This window comes from Charadrius vociferus, unplaced genomic scaffold (genome assembly GCF_000708025.1).
Source record: "Charadrius vociferus isolate BGI_N301 unplaced genomic scaffold, ASM70802v2 scaffold610, whole genome shotgun sequence".
In the NCBI taxonomy this organism is placed as follows: Eukaryota; Metazoa; Chordata; class Aves; order Charadriiformes; family Charadriidae; genus Charadrius; species Charadrius vociferus.
Window position 1 is genome coordinate 651,552 of NW_009646437.1, and position 21,445 is coordinate 672,996.

Consider the following 21,445-nt stretch of genomic DNA (forward strand, 5'->3'; position numbering starts at 1 on the left):
CCGGTTCCCGTCGGGGAGTAAAGCCGCGCCGGGCGGCGCCATGTTGAGGCGGAGCGCGACGCGGAGGCACGGCGCGGGGGGGAGGCACAGCGCCCCCTGGGGGCCGCGGCGGGGATTTGCAGCCCGGCCGCCATTTTATTCCCCCGCTCACCTCTTTTTGCAATAAACCCCCGCGTGTGAAAATGGGACAGAGAGTCAGCAGTTTCTGAAGGCGGCCACCCCGAGCTGGGTCCCCAACCCTTCCCCAGGCCAATGATCGGCTGCACTGCTGCCACCCCTCGCTTCTTAGGGGCTCACAAAGACAAGGCTGGCTGAGCCCAGAAGAGCATTTAAGCAGACGAGATGGGCAAATGAGCTGCCGTCTCCACTCCTTTATTCCTCCAGCAGTTAGGGCTGATGGGACAGCTGCCGAGCGAAGGCTGCAGCGCTCGGGCTGAAGCCTGCATGGGTTTTCCAGCGGCGGCCCGTGGCTCGGCGTGTCCCCAGGGCCGGCCATCAGCTGTAACACCCTGCAGCCAGGCCTGCCTCATCCCCGCTGAGCAGCCGGGTCAGAGCAGGGAATTCTTCCTAAAATACCTCCAAATGGCTTTTTCACTTGAGTTGATCCAGCAGGGTCCAAGAGGTGTGGCAAGAGGCAGTTTTGGAAGCGGTCCCACCATGTGGCAGGCTCCTGCCCTGTCCCAGCCCATTTGCGGACAGGAGGAGCCTGGGCCTTGCATTAAGTGATGGTGACGGTGCGTTAAAAGTGGTTGTTTTTCACGGGGGGGAATGGGACACCCAGAGACACGTGTGGCCCCGTGTGCCCAGACAACGATCCAGGTCCCTTTCTATGCATGGAGGAGATATTTTCCTGGCTGTTCCCCATTGCGCTTGTATGCTCTGCAGCATGGCCTGACCCACGAGGTGCGAGCAATGACTCCAGGGACCAGTTTTCTTTTTCTGGAGGAAAATAGCAAGCTGACTGTATTTTCTGAAGGTCAGGCTTCTCTGCTTTGCTGCTAATGCCTAAAGCTAGTCTGAAAGTGGAATTAAAGTTTTGAAACCTCCTCAAGACTAATTTCCCTCGTTTCTTTAGTTTTATAAATAAAGACCCTTGGCTTTAAGAATTTGACGACTCCTTTCTAGTGAAAACTCCTGAAAATGAAAGGCCCTGTAGAAATCAACATGTTTTGGCCCGAATTCTTGATATTGTAGGAAAAAAAAATGACTTTAATCTTCTAGATAGTTCTGCCATTTAAGGGCTGTGCTCCTCCAATGTCGCTCTGGTATTTCTACGGCTATATATGGAGTCTCTTTGGTGCTTACTTGTGATATCCTCAGAGCTGAGTAAAGGTCAGGCCAGGAAGCCTTTGATTGTAAATCTCCCCAGGCCACCTTGATGCCCTTCCTGAAAGCAATGAATGGGGGAGGAAAGCAAGGTTTCTGTTGTGTAAGCTGCAGGAGCTAACTGCTACAGGTACGGCAAAGGCATGCTTGTCCCACGTTACAAGAAGAGCATAGATATTAATCATTAAGTTGGGCTAATAAAAAATATGTATACTTAATGGCCAAACAGCCGAAATTGCTTCCTTGCCTTGTCTGAAGAAAGTCCCTTTCCTTTGGATTCTTTATCGCCGGGGCAGATCACAACCAAATTTGGCAGTTTCTATAGACTTTCTTTAGGTGACTCACAGACATTGCACAATTTTATTTATTTTTCAGTCTGTTTTCTTAGCTATTTCTCTCTGGAAGGCTGACTTCCTCAAGGACTCTCTTTACCTTGAAGTACAGAGATTGTCAAAAACAAAGGGAAGTAAAATTAGGAAAGGAAGTTTAGAGTATAATTAGGCTTTTCTTTTTCCCAGAACCCAAACTGAAAATTTTACTTTGTGTTCATTGTTTATTCCTTTTCCATTTCATAAACAGGGATATTTTAATGGATCATTTTCTGTTGGACAGATTGGTGTCATGGTGCAATCTTTAGGCAATATTTTTAAATAATTCACATTTTTTAAATTTTGAAAACAGAAAAAGAACAAAACCAATTAAATATTTTTTTCCAAACAATGATTTCCCATTTAAAATGTCACTGTGGGAAGAAGGCCTTTTTTTCTTGAAAGTTTCTGAGCCGTTCAAATGCAAAAGCACTCTCTTGAATGTCCTGCACAGAAACTACTGTACTGCAGTGCTCGGGACATACCCGTATCTGATACTGATGGGGATCTGCTATTGCCCTCTGCTATAGAATTTTTCTTTTTCTTTCAAGCCATGACGAATTAAGCTTTTAGCTCTGTAGCCTCTCCATTTTGTCCCTGCTGTTGGTAAACAAGGGAGGCAGTCACTGAGCTGGGTGCTTGCCTTGACCAGGAGAGAGAGATTTTGCCGGAGAAGATTCGCTTCCACTTTGCCCCAATTGAATGGGGCTGGACTAAGTCACATGGTATTTGTGTTCAAAATGAAACCTAATTTGGGGGGGGCAAACACGATGTTGTATAACTGAAACCAGTTTCATGTGAAATCAAGTCATGGTGATGTGTGTGTTTGCTTATCTCCTGCCTTAGGTTGGATAGGTTTACTTCCTACAAAAGATCATATGAGGATGGGGACATTAGCGAGTCACCGAGTTTGAAAAGAGGTGGTGAGTCAGTCAGTACCATAACACTTTGACAGTTTGAAGAAGCTTGTGGGAGCAGTGTAGTTCAGTAAAATTCACTTCCTGCCAGTGCAGTTACTGTCACTGTTTGTTCATTACCAAGTAGGAAACCCAAATAGACAGTGTCAAAAGTTCAGATAGTAATGAGTTCAGTGGGGAATAGCAAGGTTTGTGGGAAAGGGATAAGGGGAGAGGAAGGCGCAGCAGGCCCCCAGAATTAAACCAAATACATTTATTTGGTAAGTAAGGGAAGGAGAGTTTCCTCTGGTTCAGCTAGACCAAACTTCTCGACTGCCTGTTGTTGCCATGTGGCCTAGGAATAAAATCGTCTACAGCATAGGCCATCCCTTTCCTCACTCATTGCTCTACCTTTACAACTCAGAAAGCTGCTGCCTTCCTGTCCTGCCCACACTGCTCCTTCATATTCCTCTGAAATACTTCCCATTATGTTTCTCCTAACATTGTTCTCAGATGGCTTGGTACACACACGCTGTCCTTTTCCCTGCCCTCTCCGTGCTGCTCTTGCCCCCACTTTGGCTGGGGTGGAACAAGGTGCTGGTACCCAGAAGTGCCACCAGAAATGGAGAATGTAGGGTTGGATAATGTGTATACAGTGAGTGAGAAGCATGCTTGCCTCCAGAGAGTTCACTCCTTAAAATTGTACGGCAAAGAGAACATGTTGTATTGCACATAGGGGACCTGACCCATGTGATATCTATAATAGTGCTGGAAAGAAAAATCCTCTGAGCCCTTAACTGTTCTTGCAGTGCAGCAGCTTGGAGGTTTCTCCTATAAATCCTGGATGGTTTTGACTATCTGTGTTACAGGACGTATACTTCCCTCAAACTTACATAAATGTTCTTTTTAGAAATTGTTCTTATTAGTGATTGACAACATGTAAAGACTCATGGCCCTGCCTGTTCTGAGAAAATGTGGGATCTTTCAAGGTGTTTCCTTTGTGAACTTTTTCTTACCTTAAAGCAGAAATTCTGTGGAAATGTATTCAGACACAGTGGAACGCATCTTCCTGTTCTACCTTATCAGTGATACGTCGAGAGATGTGGAGTTTTGTGCTTTGAATAACCCAATGGCTATCTAAACAAGGAAGCTGCTGTCCACTGAAGCGATGGGCGAGTCAAACGGTAGTCTGCATGATGGGCTGGCCTGTTCTTTCATGTCTTCTGTGGTGTATTTTGTATCGGGCTTTTCAGAAATTTTCTGGCATTACTCAATATGCTTTTTTCCCCGCCTCCTGCTTTTACCAGTGTTTGATAGGTGAGGACTAGCTCTCAGGGTTACGTCAGCAAGACATATATATACAAGCACGCATGCATGCGTGCATACAAATACACACATAGGTAGAGATAACATACGTACTATTTATAAGGAGCAGGCATCACTGCCAGAGGAACAAGTATCCTTCGCTGTGAGGAAACACCTGGAGAAGGTAGGACATCAAATGCCAAGTGCTAGGTGGAGGGATTTGGTGCTGGCATTCAGGAGTCATCTGTGGCCAGCACAGAGTTAGGATTTTCTAGGGGTTTGAAAGACGTGTAACTCACCATTCCTTGGAGGCACGATGCTGAGGTGAAACTGTCCTCTCGGATCAAATGGGTGTATTAGTTACATGACACTGCTGTCCATGCTGCATGCAGCAGCTGCTGCTGTACTTTTCTCTGGAAGTGTTGAAGGGAAAGGCAAAGAGTTCATATCAGCCAACATGAGAAGAATGGGTGTGATGTAAAGCAACTAGATGAGCCGTGTCAGCTGCCCCGCATGTACAGCTCCAAAGCATCTGCCTGCCAAATGGTTGGGAACGCAGGCTGGTGTTTTAGCTAGCCCAGATTTTGTGCACCCCTGTTTTCTTATTTTTGCTGTTTAGGGGTGGTTTAGTGGGTACTTGATCGGAAAATATTTTGCAGACATCAAAATACTTTCAACGGGAGTTGTGGGCAGTCAGAATTTCTAATGATTAGAATGATTGTGAATAGGATGTTGTAACCTTAAGTGCTAAAGGACAGACCTTGAGTAAACAGGATTTTCATATTTCCACTGATTTCAATGTAGCTTGGACAGTTTGCACAGCAAAGAATAGGTATTTTAAATTCTCAAACAGAGTCTTCAAAAGTGAATCTTTGCTCAGAGAAGTATTGTTTTACAGACTCTTTGTTAACATCAGTGGGAGGCTCTGGGGCAGGTTCACTGCTCGGCCTTGAAAATCTTAGCACCAGAAGGTTCTCGTCAACTTTTGGGCCAATAATCTAAGCAGAGGAAATTCAGGGCAAGGTCCTCCACCTGTCTGTACATTCATTCATTTTGTGAGAAAACACGGTTCAATGCTTCTTGTCAGGATATTTCTATTTGCTAAAAAGCCCACAGGAAGAGTGGGAGTCAGCTTTGAGATTTTATTTCTGAAATACACCCTTATGTTTAATCAAAGACTTGAAGTTGTACCTGCAAGTGCTGTTTTCATACTGTGTGTTTAGAGACTAATAAAGATTAATAAAGCCTAATACAGTCACATTTCCATTTTGACTAATGACTTGTAATTTCTGTAGCTAATGTTCTGCTGTATTACATGAATGGTTGTAAAAGATGGCCCTGCATCATCTGTTCTGCTCACCCTAAAATTGATTATTTTGTATGCAAACATTTGCTCTGTTCCACAAAATCAGGAATGGCTCTTCAGCCCAAATACAGATTGTCTTCGTTAAATCAGAGCTGGGCTGAGCTCTGTCAGCTCCAGGTTTAGCTCTTGGATTGCCCACTACCCCAGTGTTGCTTGGGATAAATCTTCTCATAGAGAGAGTAAGAGGGTCTCAGAGAATTCTTTCATGGTCCAATTACTTTTAGTAAAAGTGAAGGATTTTCTGTGGATTCTTCAGATTCTCATTTTAAGACTTAGGGAGGAGGCCACTTCATGGCATCTAAGATGCTGAGAAAGATCAGGGGAGATCGTAGGATACTGGTGTAGTGGAAGGACGTACATCAGATGGCAAACATACTAACCAGGGCAATGTGCAAAGAATAGATAATCAAATCCGTCCAAGCTACCGGTTCACGGCTTGCATCTAAAGCTTTTAACCTCTGTCTGCTACACTTGGCTGCTTTCCCTTAGAAATTATTAATTGCTGAAAGAGACGTGCACACGTTCTGCTCCACCTGTGCCGGTGGACATGGTGGGACATTCCGATTCAGTCTGGTTCGGTAACGTCGCTGAGTGGAGTACAAGTGATTTCCGGGTATGCTTTGGCTAGTTGTATTCAGCTGTCTGGTGCCTGCTCGTACACGTGACTGCAGCCAGACAGCAGGCAGAAGGTTAAAACCCAAGGTGGAACACCTTGTAGCTGTTTAAGCAGTGACTGTTCATGACACATAAAATGCTTCATTGCATCTTTTGTTCAAAGATTTCCAGGTAATTTGGAAAAGAGTTCAGAACAATACACCTGCAGGCAGGTTCAGTTGGGAGGATTTTCAAAATATACAAAGTAGCTACAGCATTGACTCTCAGCACACACTGGTACAGCTGGGGCTGCTGGCTCAGTTTCTTGAAAATAAGGCAGCATATTCAGGTGATTTAAACCTCCATTGTTTAAAGTATTGGGTTTTTTTATACTGTCTCTGGGTTTCAAGGCCTGTCTATAAAGTTTAGCTCTTTTTCAAATAAATGCCAGACTGAGGTGAGAACTGGTGAAGGGTTACAATGATTTTATCAGGCATTGTGGATGCCCTGCACACCCAAAAATCAAGTCTCAAGTATCTGCTCTTCAGTGTAGCTCAAAGTATGTCAATTGTTCACCACTTCTTTTCCTGGGGAGCAGCAAAATGAGAAATTCTTCTTCATACATGTTTTGTCTGTCTATATAAAGTGTAGCCAATCTCCAGGCTGTTTTCTTTCTCTTGTTTTTCTCTTAAATCAGTCTATCTGTCTGTTGCTCATGTTGTTGAAGCTGTGAAGGTCAATGGCTATGAAAAGGCAAAGGAGAGACAGTATTTTTCATCTGGAGAAAAAGTAGGCAAGTTGTTAGGCACTTAAATCCATTTTCAGGTCTGAAATGTCTACTGTACAATAGAAAATTGAATTTTTGTTTCCAGTGTTGTATTTTGAAGATTTTCTCTTGGTTGCCCTTGAGGATCAAGCCTTGTGGATCAGTTGTAGAGTGGTTTTATAACAAATGAGGACTCTGTGTGGGAGAACGGTGCAATCTGTTGTTTGGTTTCTCACAGGGAATGCTGGTGACCTTCAGCTTCAATGGGAGTAGCAATCAACTGATTCCTAATTGAGACTAGTTTCCTAGGGTGCCTGGGGCAGTGATTTGGAGTCTCAGAGAGCCTCCTCTGCAGGAAAGCCTTCCAAATACAGTATCATTATGGCATGTGAACCATTTATTGAACTTTATAGCCCGATTCATTTTTTCAGTCCATACTGTAATATGAAGGCTATGATTGTAGATCACCTTGTTGCCACTGATGGGTGTGATTTGCCTGCTGAGATTTTAATGGTGATTTCTCCCAGGAGCCCACCACCTGCAGCAAAAGCTGATGGCTGCTAATGTTTAGCATAGCTGCTAATATTAAAAAAGGGCTATGAAATCACTCTTTGCTGTTTTCAGTGGGAGGATGAGAAACATCTGTCTTGAATGTTACAAGGAAAAAATAATATCTCAGCATGCGATTTTATGTGTGAATCTGTGGTAATCAGCAAGATGGAATGTGATCTCTTGGGGGAGACTGTAGCATTCTCCAAAATGAGGCAAAAAGGACAAAATAACCAATGGGGGGGTGTGAGTAATGTCTTTGTAACACCTAATGTATTCCATTTCTCTATTAGCCTTTGGTTTATCTTGCTATTTTTCTTTTTTAGGGAGAGGAAATAACGACATGCCAGAATCTGATTGAGTAAAGACTGTCATTCATGTTGCAGCATGTCATGAAAATATCCTGGAGAGCTTAAAATAGTTCAGAGGGAGACTGAGAATAGCCATGTCAATGGCTTCAAAGCCCCAGTAAAAGTCAATGGGGTCACTCATTTTGATTTCACACAGATCTACAGCAAATGTAAAGCCTTGAAAACGCAGTGAGCAGTGCTAGATTAGAATTGAATGGGTCCCCAACTTCTCCTGGAGTGCCACCCCACCCCTGCTAGCTAAAGAGAAAATTTTAAAAGTAACGATTAAAATGACTTTTTACACTTGTTTTAATGATCAGGAATTCTTCTGGAGAAGACACACCTCATCCCAAGAAAAAAAGAGTTTCCAGCAGGACTGTGCAGGGCGAGATCCCTGCGGACTCCTCAGCGGAAAAAATTATCCTGGTATTATTGTGGACACCGCCATGCCTTTTCTGCCATGCTTGAAAAAAAAGAAGTCCCCTGTGCCTTTAGGTAGGAATATCTTTCAAAAACACACCCCGCCCATCCAGCAGAACTACCAGGCCTTGCTGGAGACGTGCTTGAAGAAGAAATGCCTGTTCACAGATGACAACTTCCCTGCTCACATCAGCTCTATTGGAACAGGAGCACTGCTAAAGAAGCTACCCGGAAATTTACAATGGAAGAGGCCACACGTAAGTGACTTTCAGTGAATACTCTAATGGAAGAGGATGATTACAGCTGATAGCCAGCAAATAGTGTTAGAATTGAGCAGACTACTCTTAGGCTTTAATTTAGGTGTGCTTTAATGCTTCCACAGATTACACTTACTGTATGAGCTGTCATTTTGGAAGCTGGGGTACATGGAGTTTCATAATTGCCTTTGAAGCATTTGTTGCCCAAATTCATAACCAGACTCACTCTGTTTATATCCAGTAATGCTCGGAGCAGGCAGGGAGAGCAGGTAAAGGGAGCAGGGGGAGCTGGTGTCCTTGCAGCTCACAGCTCTGATGATCCCACTGTGATTCTGTGATGACAGTTCTCATGGTGATGATCCCTCTTCCCAGAATTCAAGATCTTGACCTTTTTTCTGACTTTCTAGATAGTTCTTAGCCTTTGGCCCCTCTCCCAGGGACCACATACCGTTGTGATGCTGGAGGCTGCTACTTTCACTGTCAGCAGCAGGTGCCTTATCATCTTGCTGGGCTGTTTTTTCCCTGTTTAGTCTATTCCTTATTGTACTTAGAAGCTGTCTTTTCCCAGCTCTCAAGGTTGACCTTCTGCCACAATCAGTAATTGACCATCGATCAGTGAGTTGGTTTTAGTTCTGGGACCTCTGTTTTCTACTTGTGCCTGTATTTCCAAGGTCTTTGCTAGTATCTCATGCTGAGGCTGAACATCGCAACAAGAGACACCTGGTACTGAGCGCTGGTCACAGAGCAAGTTCTCATAACAAGTGGATAACAAGTCTAGGAGGCCAGGACAAGGGCCTGGCAGAGTTAGATCGGGCCTGTTAGCTCTGGCCCGTTACTAGCGATGTCAGTTCTATTCTTACTGAGCCACAGAGCAACATATTGACAATCAGATCTTCCTGAAAGCAATGTATAGAATTACCTGACAATTTCAGTAGCACTGACTCCTTATGTTACTGTGTCTGTGAGGGAATTCTGCCAGGTGATAGCAGATAATGTCTCCTAGCTAAGTCATTTTGAAACTGTCATATTTTTTCAGATTTAAACAATTTCTTAGAAGGGATGACTTTCTGCAAAACTCATGAAAATCACCAGGAAAGTAAAGGCACCTTTGCAAATTGTGCAGGAGAGCTTGGGAATAGCAGCCCTGGTTCTCAGACTTTCATACGCAATTTGGTCTCGCAGATGGTTTGTGTTAAGTCAGGATCTGCAGACAGCGGAAGAGTGCAGTCCTCAGGGGCCTGAGCTGGGTTGTGCCAGGCACTGCAGCTGAGGCAGCTATATCAGCATAGAGGTATTTGGGAGGGAAAGGTCAACATGAGTACTGGCCTCTACAAAGCCCTTCAGGTGTACCTCCATCCCAGAGATATTGGAAAGGACTTGAAACCTCCTGTGTCTCTCAGTACACCGTTCTGCTGCTGTAAAACTGCCTCGTGAGGAAGGCTGCCTTTTGCTCTGAATGCCAAACTTAGCCCAGCAAAGGCTCTCTGAGCACAGATGCTGTGCATCCTTCAGTCCCTGTGCTGCAGAGGAAACTCTTATGATTCTGCCATTCAGCCTGCAGGCTTGTAGCTTGCTGCATCTATGACTGATGGCCTGCAAACTGAACACCCAAATTCACCAACGATAGGGGTTAGTGTCTAATTACTGTAACTGCCTTCTGAGGGTTTGCTGTTTCTCTGCTTTTGCCTGAAGGGGAAGCCAACAGTGTGAAAATTAGCTTGAGCAATTTGTGGGTCATTAGAGTGAAACGTAAGTTTGACACTTAGGTTATTAATTTGACCCCAGAGGCACTTGTGAGAGGAAAAAAACCACGTAATTTCTCTCAGAACAATTATTCACAGACCAACTCTTGTCACAGCAACAGGAACTTCTGTAGCAGCCATCAGTTAGTCTGTAGCTTGATTGTCAGTCAAATTGTGGAGACGTCAGCCAGGTTAGCTGAAAGTTTGAACAGTCATGCTGTGCCACTGTAGACTCTTTTGGCTGAAACTTGTCAGTAATTATGGATGAGCAGGTCTGGCAGGTCTGAAGGGTTGTCTTCTCAGCGAGGTGTTTGTGGAGACCCATGGCGATGCATCTGAGCACCAATGGCTTACGTCAGAGACCAAATTCAGTGTAGAACAAGCACAAATATGTGCCCAGGCTTGTGTCAGGTTAGCCGGGGCACATGAGAACACTGAAGTTATACCTGAACCAGAACAATGTCTGCTGGGACAAAGGGACCCTAAGTTTTTTGAAAGCTTTGAACAGGCAGAGGGATTGTTTTGTGTCACATATCCATGAGATTTTTACATCCTAGACTAGGAACTCACTGGATTTCCCATCGTACGAGGTTACAGCTCTGCATGCAGAAAGTCCTTGACTTCAAGTTAAACCAGCTCATGTTACCGATTTGACTCTCTCCCTTTTTTTCTGTTTGGTTGTGTGCTTCCCAGGCTTTGCACAGAAGTCCAGTATTTTATGCTGCAAACAGAAAGCAACTTGATCTCTGCCAAGGATTGGTGGGTAAGGCAGCTCCTTTGTGTAAATATCTAAGTATTCTTATACAAGATAACATTTTATGTGGAATTTGACTGTATAAAACTTGGAATACAAATAGAAGGTGTGCATATCCTTATCTCTCTACTTGGCATGGTGTGGATGAAACAATCATTAGGATGGGACAGACTCAGTAAAAAACCTGGCAAGCTTCAAGGTGGGATTTGAGAGGTGAGAGGTGTCTCCACAAGCTGAAATTGCCACTGTCTGTGTTGCTTCTGTGCATGCTAATACCACAATAGGAAGTGATCCTGTGCTCTTACTGGTCTGTAATGTTGCTGCTTGACAATTGAACAGAGACCACAGAAGCAGGAAAATCTGAGACTTTTCCTATCTTTGTACTGAAGGCTAAGTATAAGTGGGTTCTCTTCCCAGCTTTGCAGTTAGGAAAAAAAATTTTATGCCTCTATGTTAAAGTAAAAGGATATATTGTCATCTGCAAAACAAGTAGGGGCAGGACTAAATTAATTAAGTGCTTTAAGCCCTTAAACACAACAGCTGATAAGTAAGGTCTTGCACGTGAGATCCATTGGAAATTATGTTTCTCTTCTGAAAAGTTAATGTTTTCAAAGAAAAGGGAAAAGGGGTTTTTTTATAACAGTGTGCCTTTACAGAAAACAGAAAAAAAACCACACAATGTCAGTAAAAAACCAGAATATTTCCATTGAGAGCTATTTCTTGCAAAATTTCGTATTTAACCAAAGAGTATCCAAATGAAAAGATCATGAGAGAACAATTATAAAGCAATCATGGTTTAGTTAAGTAAAGCACACGCCTGGATCGTCTCATTTTCTGTGTATGATTTGTTACAATTGTAAAGACATCAGCACAACAGCTCTTCTGCTAGGATCTTGGTGGTGTTCCTGAACTTGGAACGCTTGCTTTTCAGCCAACTGCATGTGTCCATTTGTCTTGGCGCAGAGAACTGCTGGTTCCTGGCGGCCCTGGAAGCCCTGACGTTCCACCAGGACATCTTGGCTGCAGTTGTGCCACAAAACCAGAGCTTTGAGAGGAAATATGCTGGCATTTTCCACTTCCGGGTACATCTGCTCCCCCAGCGTGCAGGAGGTCTTCAGAAATACTGTCATGTTCTGTGTCACACCCTTAGACAATTTGTACACGGTTCATCTTGGCCAAGGCCAAGTGGCCAGAGGGTATCCTGGCCTGGAGAGTAGCCCATCACCCCTCCCACAGAGCAGTGCAGGCAGTGGATCACCTACAAGCTAGTCTGAGGAAATACCACCTCTTGGCCCTTCTCTCCAGCTGTGCCCTACCCATAATTTAATCCATACAGAAGTTTTCCTCCATAGTGGCAGCAGTCAGCAGGACTTAAGCACATCTGCTCCAAACTTCTACCCCTTTGCCTAGCTCTTGATGCAACTGGGCTACCCTGCAGTTAGGAACTCCCTCCCCAGAAGCCCAGCTGTGCCTAATTTCCCTGCTTAAGCATTTTACACCAGATAGGTGTTTTTTTTCCCCCCTCCTCTGGCAGGGTGGGGCTGAGGAGTTGGGTCTATGGGTGAGTCAGCCCATCCTGCTGGCTCCAAGCAGCCCTCTCTTCGAGGCAGCTCTTGTTCTGTGCCCACAGCTAAGCTATCTTGCCTTTCCTGTTGTTTCAAGGGGAGGTCCCTTCCAAGGGAAACATCAGCTCATTCCTTTCCCCTGACAGTTCTGGCACTTCGGTGAATGGGTTGACGTGGTGGTTGATGATCGCCTGCCGGTGAACGAGGTGGGGGAGCTGGTCTTTGTTTCCTCAGTCTATAAGAACGTGTTCTGGGGAGCCCTTCTGGAGAAGGCATATGCTAAGTAAGTGACTCATTCCAAGTTATGCAAATAAACTCTCTAAAATATGTTGGTTGGTGCCTACACAGTTTGTTCTTGTTTATAAATGCATCTCCTAGGCCTTGCCACATTTGGAGTGTAGTAAATGGTTCTCATCTTTCTATTCTTAGACAGTAAAAGCTGCCACTGCAGTAGCTGTTATCAATCCAGGCTCTTGAGTTTAAATCCAAGGGTTTAGGAGTAGGCATGAAAACAGACCTGTCCTGGGGGGTTGTTCTCTTGAGTGTTATCTCTGTTTGGAGTGTATTGGTTAGGATGATGCATTCATTGTAAATACTGCGGAGGAATGGAAGGCCACAGATAGGTATTTTCAGAGGTGAATGATTTCTGTTGCCTCCCTTGATGTATTATCAGTTTGAGGAAACCTCCAAGGAGTTTCGTTCTGGGAGTCTGCTGAAGCATTGTACTTTGTTTTTGCTAGAAGTTCCCACTCTCAGGTCCCCCAAAGCTGAGGCATTTAGAAAGTCACATGGCATGGTGAGAACACTGGCTTTTCTCCAGGGTGTTTTGTCTAGAGTGGTTTATCAGGACTAACAAGAAATCAACGAGGCATAACTGCTAGAGTTTGTTAATATTGAGCTGAAATGATCTCTGTAGAGGAGGGAAAAATCCTAGTTAACATTGAGAGAAAGATCACAGTGAAAGAAAGTTCAATTACTTTTATTTAGTGTTAGTGTTACAACAAAAAGGTCAGAGAAATTTCCACTGCAATGGTAAAGAAAATCAGATACAAGACAGACCTCTCAAGACAGTGTGCTTCTCAAGGCACTATATCTTAGATATGGCACAGTATCTGGTGATAAATTTGGGCAATGTTCGCTAAGGCAGAGTTACCAAAGAAGTAGTGATGGGTATGTTCTCACTTCTGTGCAGGGAGGGATGACAGTGAGTGAAGAGGCCTCTTTACTCAATGGCTAATCTTGGAGGAGATTTGCTAGATTCCCCCCTTCCTAAATGCCAAAGATTCCCTTAAACATAAGTTACAGCCTTCCTTTTGCTTTTGCAAACCTTTATTGTATCTTTTCATTGACACGCTGTTCTCAGCCTATCATCTATGACTATAACCCCAAGAATACGTTGATATCTTTTTTGCTAGACTCTACGGCTCCTATGAAGATCTGCAGATTGGGCAAGTTTCAGAAGCCTTGGTGGACTTTACAGGTGGTGTTAATATAAGGATCAAGCTTGCAGCAGCTCCTCCTGATCTGTGGGATATCCTGACAAGAGCGACCTACAGCAGATCTCTTATGGGCTGTCAGACACGTTTAGGGGTGAGACTTTGAGTAACATCAAATGGCTTCACAGCTAAAAGCATTTCCAGACTTGTTTCCTCTGCTGAGCTAGGCATTGTGACTCAAAAAGTACCAAAGCTGCTGCACGTGACTCTCTGTAGAAATTGCATTCTTAATGTTAAAACTTTTCACGTGGATTGATTCCTTGCTGCTCTCAGCTCTCTGTTGTTACATTTAGGAACTGGTTTATCTACCAAAGAACTTCTGCTAAATTAGGACCTACTGCATTTTCCTATTTTTGTTAAATAAATTTTCCATTTTTACAGATGGTGCAGTGAAGCACGGAGACTCATGGAATAAGCTTATAGCTAAGATAGAGATGCATAGTTCAGAACATGAATTCAAGTCTTGGCTTCCAAGCCTTATGCTAACACTTCAGCTGTTGGGAAACCTTACTATTCTGAAAATCAAAACCTGAACTCCTGGACTTTTAAAAAGTGAGATGACCTCTAGCCAAAGATCCACAATTTGGGAAGAAGCCTTTCCAATTCCGAGCATACTGCAAAATATGACTGTTAGGAGCTTAGTCTTTTTTTTTTTCCTTTTTTTCTTTTTTTCACTTCAAACCATTCTTCATTTGCTTTGAGAGTCATTGCTTATACAGATACAGGTCTCTGGTATTGGTATGAGTCTGCTGCTGTGTAAGTAGGGATAGAATAAAAGGTTTATTTTCCTTCTGTTTTTCTTCCTTGCATACAGGCAACAAAGGTCCTGAAGAACGGGCTTGTTGCTGGCCATGCCTACACGGTGACTGGTATTAGAAAGGTAAGACTAGCCCTAACATCCTGGGTCCAGGTTTGGATGTCAGCAATTTTTATTGCAGTTGTAGGTTCAAGCCTTAATCAGGGCCACTATGGTATCTCTTCCCGCAATGCTCTTCTCTTAGCATGCAGTCTCTTTTAGCCTTAGGCTTTGTTAAGATGCACTTTCAAGTGTGTCCATTTTGGTACTGTGACCTTGATGTCAAGTACAATGGTTATAAATCAGCATATCTCTAAGGGTGGGAATGATTCACAGGGCTCTGCTGAAAGCACCACCTACAAATGCATCTTAGCAGTTAAGGAGGAAAGGACTGGCCTTTGGGCGTGCTGGGAGGATGAGCTGGACCCTGCTTGGGATAAAATGCCTTCTTCTGACTTCAGAGGAAAGGCCATAGAGTAGTAAAGATAATTGAATAGAAGGGCCCAAACATGAAAAACTGCGTATGGAAATGTGAGTCAAGGCTAGAGTACGAGAACCAAACTGGGCTTTTGTGCAGAGAATTCCAGGTGGACACCACTGATGTGCAGAAGTACCAGTAGGAATCCCCTAAAGATACCTATCTAGAGGCGTGGGACAGTAAAATAGTAGAGCTCAAAGAGTGGGAGAAAGCTCAAGCTTTCTCCTCGTGGATTGATGGCTCACTATCTTGTCCAGTCTCAAAAAGAAGTTGACGAGGGTGGCAAAGGACTTTGTGGAGCTTTGGGTATGTGATATAGATGTTGGTGAAACCACGTTCAGTGCCTCTGCAAGAGATACTAGGAAAGCTAGAAGAGATAGTATGAGCTGGATGAAGCACGCCTGTGTCTCCCACACACAGCGGGAGGGTTTTAGGTATGGACTTTATTGGTGATATGTCTGTCAGTGTGGCTTCTCTGATGGGATGAAGAGCCAGACAGGAGTAAGGGACTGACCGAGCATGTGGTGCCAATGTGAAGTAAGCGGTTCTGCTGTATGCTGCCAACAAAACCCCTAGTCGGCCTCACTCCCTCATCTCCCACCATGGCATCCTAGTTCCGGAGGCGCTATTTGATGTGGTCACCCCATGGGCTGCATTGTGCTGCGCCATTGCACTGGGGTAGGACTTAGCTTTCACAGTAGTACAGTCCTGCCCCCATATAAGCACAAAATGAGCAGATGTTAGAAAGGAACAAGAATTTATGGTCAAGCCTCCAAATTAGGAATCTGTGAGGTCTCTGGTTTCAGTTATGGAAGGTAAGATAAAGCATCTTAATCTCTTTATGCTGGCATTCAGAGTTGCACGTTCATAGATTTTTATTATTGTACTTGCTTGAATCTATGAGAACAAACAAAATCTTTGTTAATATCTGACATAGCAGTTCTCATCTGGTTTATATCACTGTACTGAGACCTTGGTAAGCACAGTGTTACTGTTTTCTGCAGGTGACCTGTCAATATGGGCCAGAAAACCTAGTGAGACTGAGAAATCCATGGGGGAAAATTGAATGGAAAGGAGACTGGAGTGACAGGTGGGTTGCAAAAAGGGAAGATCTGATGCTAAGTGCGAGGAGAGGTTTCTTGGAGGAAAGATGCTGCCACCTTCAGGTGTGAATTAATGCTGAGAGCAGCATTAAGATAAGTCACAGTTGCTTGCACAGACCCTCTGGTGTCAAAGTAATGACTCTATAGATTTATATTTCTCCAGCAGATCGTGCTGACGCAGTTGGGCTCACTTCACATGTGGAGCTTCAACAAGCTCGGTTCTGCTTTCCCATTCACTGAATGCCAGAGGAAACATAATATGAACATCAGACCCTGCCCACGTTGCTGTGATCTGGATGGCACGCGAAGTGACAGATAGCTGTGCATGAGGCTCTAAACAAACAGCATGTTTTAGGGCACGCAGTCCTTTATCACAGGAGGGACCATGCAAGGTTCTCCATGGGCTGCAAAGTGTTGGAGTTGGGTGGCTGCGAAGGAGTCCTCCATCCTGGCTGTTTGGGGAAATACAATTGGGTATGAGATCAAAGGAAACAACTAGTGAGGCAAATGGGTCCTATATTTGCATCTGCCTGAATGTTTTGATTGGAATCCATGAAAGACACTGGTTTGCAGTCTAGACTACGGCCAACGGTAGACTTGTGTCCTATGCCTCTTTGAAATGGAGCATATTCCTTCCTTCCAAATTTCACTACAGACCCTGTTTGCTGAGGCTTGGGGGTAGGGAGGAGGGAAGAGCACAGGGAGGTGTTGGGAGTGTGAGTGACTTTCACCTTGTCTACAGAGCAGTAACTTCTCTGATCCGTGTCTGTCACATAATGACAACATACCAGCTGTTCCTCTTGAAGAGCATAATGAGCAACATACTGTAGGCCTGCCTTTTAAACGACTCCCAGCTGCCTCTTATGCTGTCCTAGTCATTCATTCATTATGCCAAACACTCTTCCTGTTATATCTCCTTTGACAGAAAATTAACCAACAAAACAGGTCTAGATTTTTATATTTTAAGTACTTGAAGCTGTGTGTGCAAGTGATGGACTCGCTGATGGAAATGGACCATTTCTGGCTTTGGCTGGAGACAACTGGAGCCATTTAGCTACATCTTGCGGTACCTAGAGTGCCTGTGGAGAGTCTCCCATGGCTGAAGGCATAGGGGGCCTGTGTTTAGTGGGGGGTAAATGTGGAGATATGTGAGGACAGGGATTTGCCTCTTTTTATAAAGGAATGCTGTGAACTGTGGCTTGAATTTGGTGTCATGTTTGGTTAGTCACCTCGTGGTTTTGCCCTCAGCTCTTACAAATGGGAACTGCTGAGCCCGAAGGAGAAGATTTTGCTGAGGAAAAATAAGGAGGATGGAGAATTCTGGTAATGGCACAGTCTCACCTCTCCCCTCTCTGCCAGTAGCTGTGGGGCTGCATCTGGATAGGAAGCAGCACGTTGCCACTTAGGTCGAGGCATATGTGTTCTGGTTTATAATAGCCCATGCTTGCTTTCTTGCTTTCCTCCTCTGCTTCATGATGTGAGAAGCAGCAGCAGTGCTGACACGAAAGAGGTGTGCTCCTCTTCAGTGGCAGGAGTGAGGGAGAAGCAGGACACTGCCAGGTCTCCTACGGCTGCTGGAGACATGGGCAGCTTTCAGGTGCTTTGGTGTCCTGCCTTTTATTTTTAAGATAGCTTTGGGAAGCTCTTGCTTGCCGTTTGTTCGTGGGTTCTTCACAGCTTCTGCCACGAGGTGGCAATGTTGTCGCCCGTGTCATTTCGCTGTGATCCTTTTGGTGGCAATATTATTTTAAACTCTGTGCTGCTATCCTTTGCTGAAATTTTAGTCGTGCATTTGCTACTGCTAGATGCTGCTGTTGGAGCAGACGCTCTCTTCTTTACTGCCTAATAAAATATGAGCATTACCATATGTAACACAGAATGGTGTGGCTTCGAAGTTCCCTGCTCCCTTTCCTTTTCTTTTTATAAGCCATATGGACTAAACTAAACTGCTGACGAGATGTCTCTTGGCACTCTTTTCCCAGGATGTCTCTGCGAGATTTTAAGATTCATTTTGTAGATCTGATGATCTGTAAATTAACTCCAGACCTGATGAGCCAGGAAGATGGGAAGAAGTGGATGTACTCCCTGAAGAGTGGCAGATGGGTTAAAGGAAGTACAGCGAGAGGAAGTCTGGGATTCTGCAATGGTGAGGGGTGCTCTTTTGGATGACTTGGGGTAACAATGATCTGCTGACTCAGTTACAAGCACCTTATACCTATTAACACAAAACCGATGAGAGAAACACACTCTTCCTGCTTAACCTTCCACACAAACATCAGAAATAAGCAGCTGAAGGACTTTGACTAGCTTCTGCTGTCACAGAAGCTTCATTGCATGCAAACATGGGGCAGTGGGCTGGTTATGGCATGAAATGAGCTGCAGGATCCTAGGATCAATTACCAACACTGAGCTTCTCTGGGGCATTAAACTTGTCTGTTAAAATTTGCATCCTCAGCATCTCCAGTGGTGTTTTAAGTAAAGTGAATGGGAAATGCAGAGGCTCGACCCCTCTGGAAGCAGAGCAGGTGGGGTCTGAAGTCAGCTAGCCCATACTAGCTGGAGGTGATAGAGGAATAGTGATATGTTTATAAACAAAACGAGCTCTTAGTTGCAGGTGAGTGGAAACGTAGTTCCTTGTTCCTGGGCCTTCCTCCTATCTGACATAGTGGTTACACTGCTAAACTTGTAAACTGCACCCTAAGATCAAATCCCTGTGGGGTCTGGAGGTCCAGGCAACCTGTGACCTATTCAGTGCAATGCCACGCATCATGCGGGAAGCTGGAAACCAATTATGTGATGGAAAATGACATCAAAATGATTTTCTTGTTTTGCTCAGACACCTTTTGGATGAACCCGCAGTACTGGCTGAAGGTTTTACCAGTTGACGAAAGTAAGAAAAGCCTGGGTTCCTGCGATGTGGTTATATCCCTGATGCAGAAACACAGCAGCAAACACCGGAACCGAGCTCCTCACCTCTTCATTGGATTTTTACTCTACAAGGTGCAAAGAATTGCTTTGCCTTTCTTGCTTTCACCAAATAGGAAAACTTCCAGCCTCTGTAAATTGTAGAACTTTACAGATCAAGAGTTTTGCTGCGTGAGGAGTGATCTGTGCTCTTTTCTCATTGCCTATGCCCAGTCTCCTCACACATCAGGGTTAGGCTTCCTCAGGCTCTGTGCCCCACTTGCTGCCTCTCCGGCATGCTGTGTGTCAGCCTGCAGCCCAGTGAGGAAATGCCTCTTGCTTCGGAGCACACTGGGCTTTATTTTGCCCTCTAAGAGTATGTGCAAGAGCTGGGAGAGGGTGCCAGGAGTCCCTTTAACCCTCCTTAACCTGGGGGCAGTGCTCTCCCTGCCCCAAAGTATTTCCAACCATGGTAAAAACTGTGTTTGAGAAGTGTTCCTAGTATGAGGTGGCAGCTGCCCATGTGTGAATACTGCTAGTTGCCTGTGTATACAGTGGTAAGTGGATATCGCTAGAAGGAATGCCTTGCAGAGCTACCCTTCACCCTTGAACAGAGCCACAGCTCTTGTTGCTGCTCTGAGTTTGCACAGTTACAGAGAGATGGCTGTGGGGAAGGGTTTTCAGGTGGAAGGGCTGAGGTTTCTAAAAGCAAAGACCCCAGCTGAATATATGAATCTGCTTCCCAGCAATGACATGGCTATGTTGTGTGAGACCCAGAGGTCCCTATCTGACAGATGCTCCATTTCTTTTCTTCCCGCAGGTGGACCTACAGGTGAGTCCCTTGTCACCACTGCTGGCTGTTTGCTGGGGGACCTGGGCTGGTGCAGCTGTTACAACAACACTGAAGGTGTTGTGTTTGCCTTTGTTACTTGGCTGACAGCTCGTAACAGCGTATTTGAGTTCAGTGAGGCACCACAGTAAGTCGCTATTAATGCAGAGCTATCTACTGACTCTTCTGAAGAACATCTGTATCAGGAGGGCTCAGTGCCCTTAAAAAGTGACATTAGTTGTTCAGCTTCTGCACTGGGTCTTCAAAGGTGTTAGAAGTGGCATCAGTATTTACCTAATCAGCACGCTGTCCTTGCTGCAATTGTGGGATGGTGCCCCAATTCTTGGCTGTGTCTGAGCTGAACTTGCTGCAGCTCTCAGGGGAGCCAGAGCCAACTTTCTGCTGCCTCCCAGTCTTGGGATGAGGTAGGAGCACAGCTGGTGTCCCATGCAAGTCAGGGGTCTCCTGGGGAGCTCGAGTGCCTTCCTGGCTGGGGATGCTCTGGAGCTGATGCTACAGATGGTTTCAATTTCCTCAGGCCAGCTATATTTCTAGCCAGGAGCCTTTGGGACCTGAGGTTAAACTCTCATGTAAGTCCCAATTTTGGCCCTGACCTCAGATGGTTATTTAAAACAAGGAAAAGTTTAGCTCCTTTTATCTTTAAAGGGTGTATCTTCCACTGTGTTACTACTCAGAACAGCGCTTAAATGAGAATCCCTTTGAATTTGGGCTGGTAAAGAACTGGTTTGGATGTATGGTCAGGGCAGCGCAATTATGTTCCCGGTTACTGTAATTCCAGCATGGTAACCATGAGGTAAGATGCCACTCCTTCCCGACTTAAATATTTTGAGTGCTAGCAGGGTTACAAGTGGAGTTAAACTTCCTGGCAGAGGGGGTCTGAGTGTGGCTCTAGCACGCTGCTGTGACATATCTGATGGGGAATAGTGGAAGCCAGGACTTTAATTTCAGGTTTGTATCAGTTGCCAAGATCAATACAGAGAGATGGCAAGCCGAGAGCATCTGAGGTATTGGAACTACAGTCAACAAAGTATTGACTGGAATATAAAAACTTTGAATTTAACATAAGGGGCATGAGGAGGAGTAACCCTGAACCCTTCAGAAGAAAGATTGCTCTATTGGTAAGAAAAATACTGGCAAATGAAGAGGAATAGCATCTCCACTAGGAGGCTGTGGAGTAAAATGGCTAAATGTTTTGAGGAACAGCCAAGATCAGAAGGTGACAGTGGTCTTAGCTAGCAGGATTATTTATTTGGCTTGTGTACTGGGCACTCGATGGCATTAAAAATGAGTTCAGTGTTGCCTGGATCAACACTTTATCCATCCTCCTATTGCAGAAAAGTGCCTGCAGAGCAAAACATCTGTAAGAGCCAAGAGTGCCAGGCAGATCAAGGACACATACATGGAGTCAGGGCTAGGGATTATGTTGCTCCTGCAGTACGCTCAGATCATAGATGCTCTGAAAAATCCTCTGCTGCCAGATCCCTAGTGCAAAGGACAAGCTGGGAACAAAATGCAGAGTACCTATGGGATAAGAGGGGTGTTCTAGCTAGTGAAGAGCGG

General features: G+C 44.8%; 1 protein-coding gene across 1 annotated transcript in view; it reads left to right on the plus strand.

Annotated features, from left to right (window-relative positions):
- Positions 1-7,966: 7,966 nt before the first annotated feature.
- The window catches only part of CAPN14 (calpain 14), a 74,397-nt gene continuing 60,918 nt past the window's right edge, over positions 7,967-21,445 (plus strand). Inside the window, 10 exon segments of the mRNA XM_009881947.1 lie at positions 7,967-8,197; positions 10,633-10,702; positions 11,657-11,775; positions 12,405-12,541; positions 13,674-13,848; positions 14,569-14,634; positions 16,033-16,118; positions 17,380-17,454; positions 18,114-18,277; positions 18,968-19,131. Coding sequence (XP_009880249.1) covers positions 7,967-8,197; positions 10,633-10,702; positions 11,657-11,775; positions 12,405-12,541; positions 13,674-13,848; positions 14,569-14,634; positions 16,033-16,118; positions 17,380-17,454; positions 18,114-18,277; positions 18,968-19,131 — 1,287 coding nt within the window.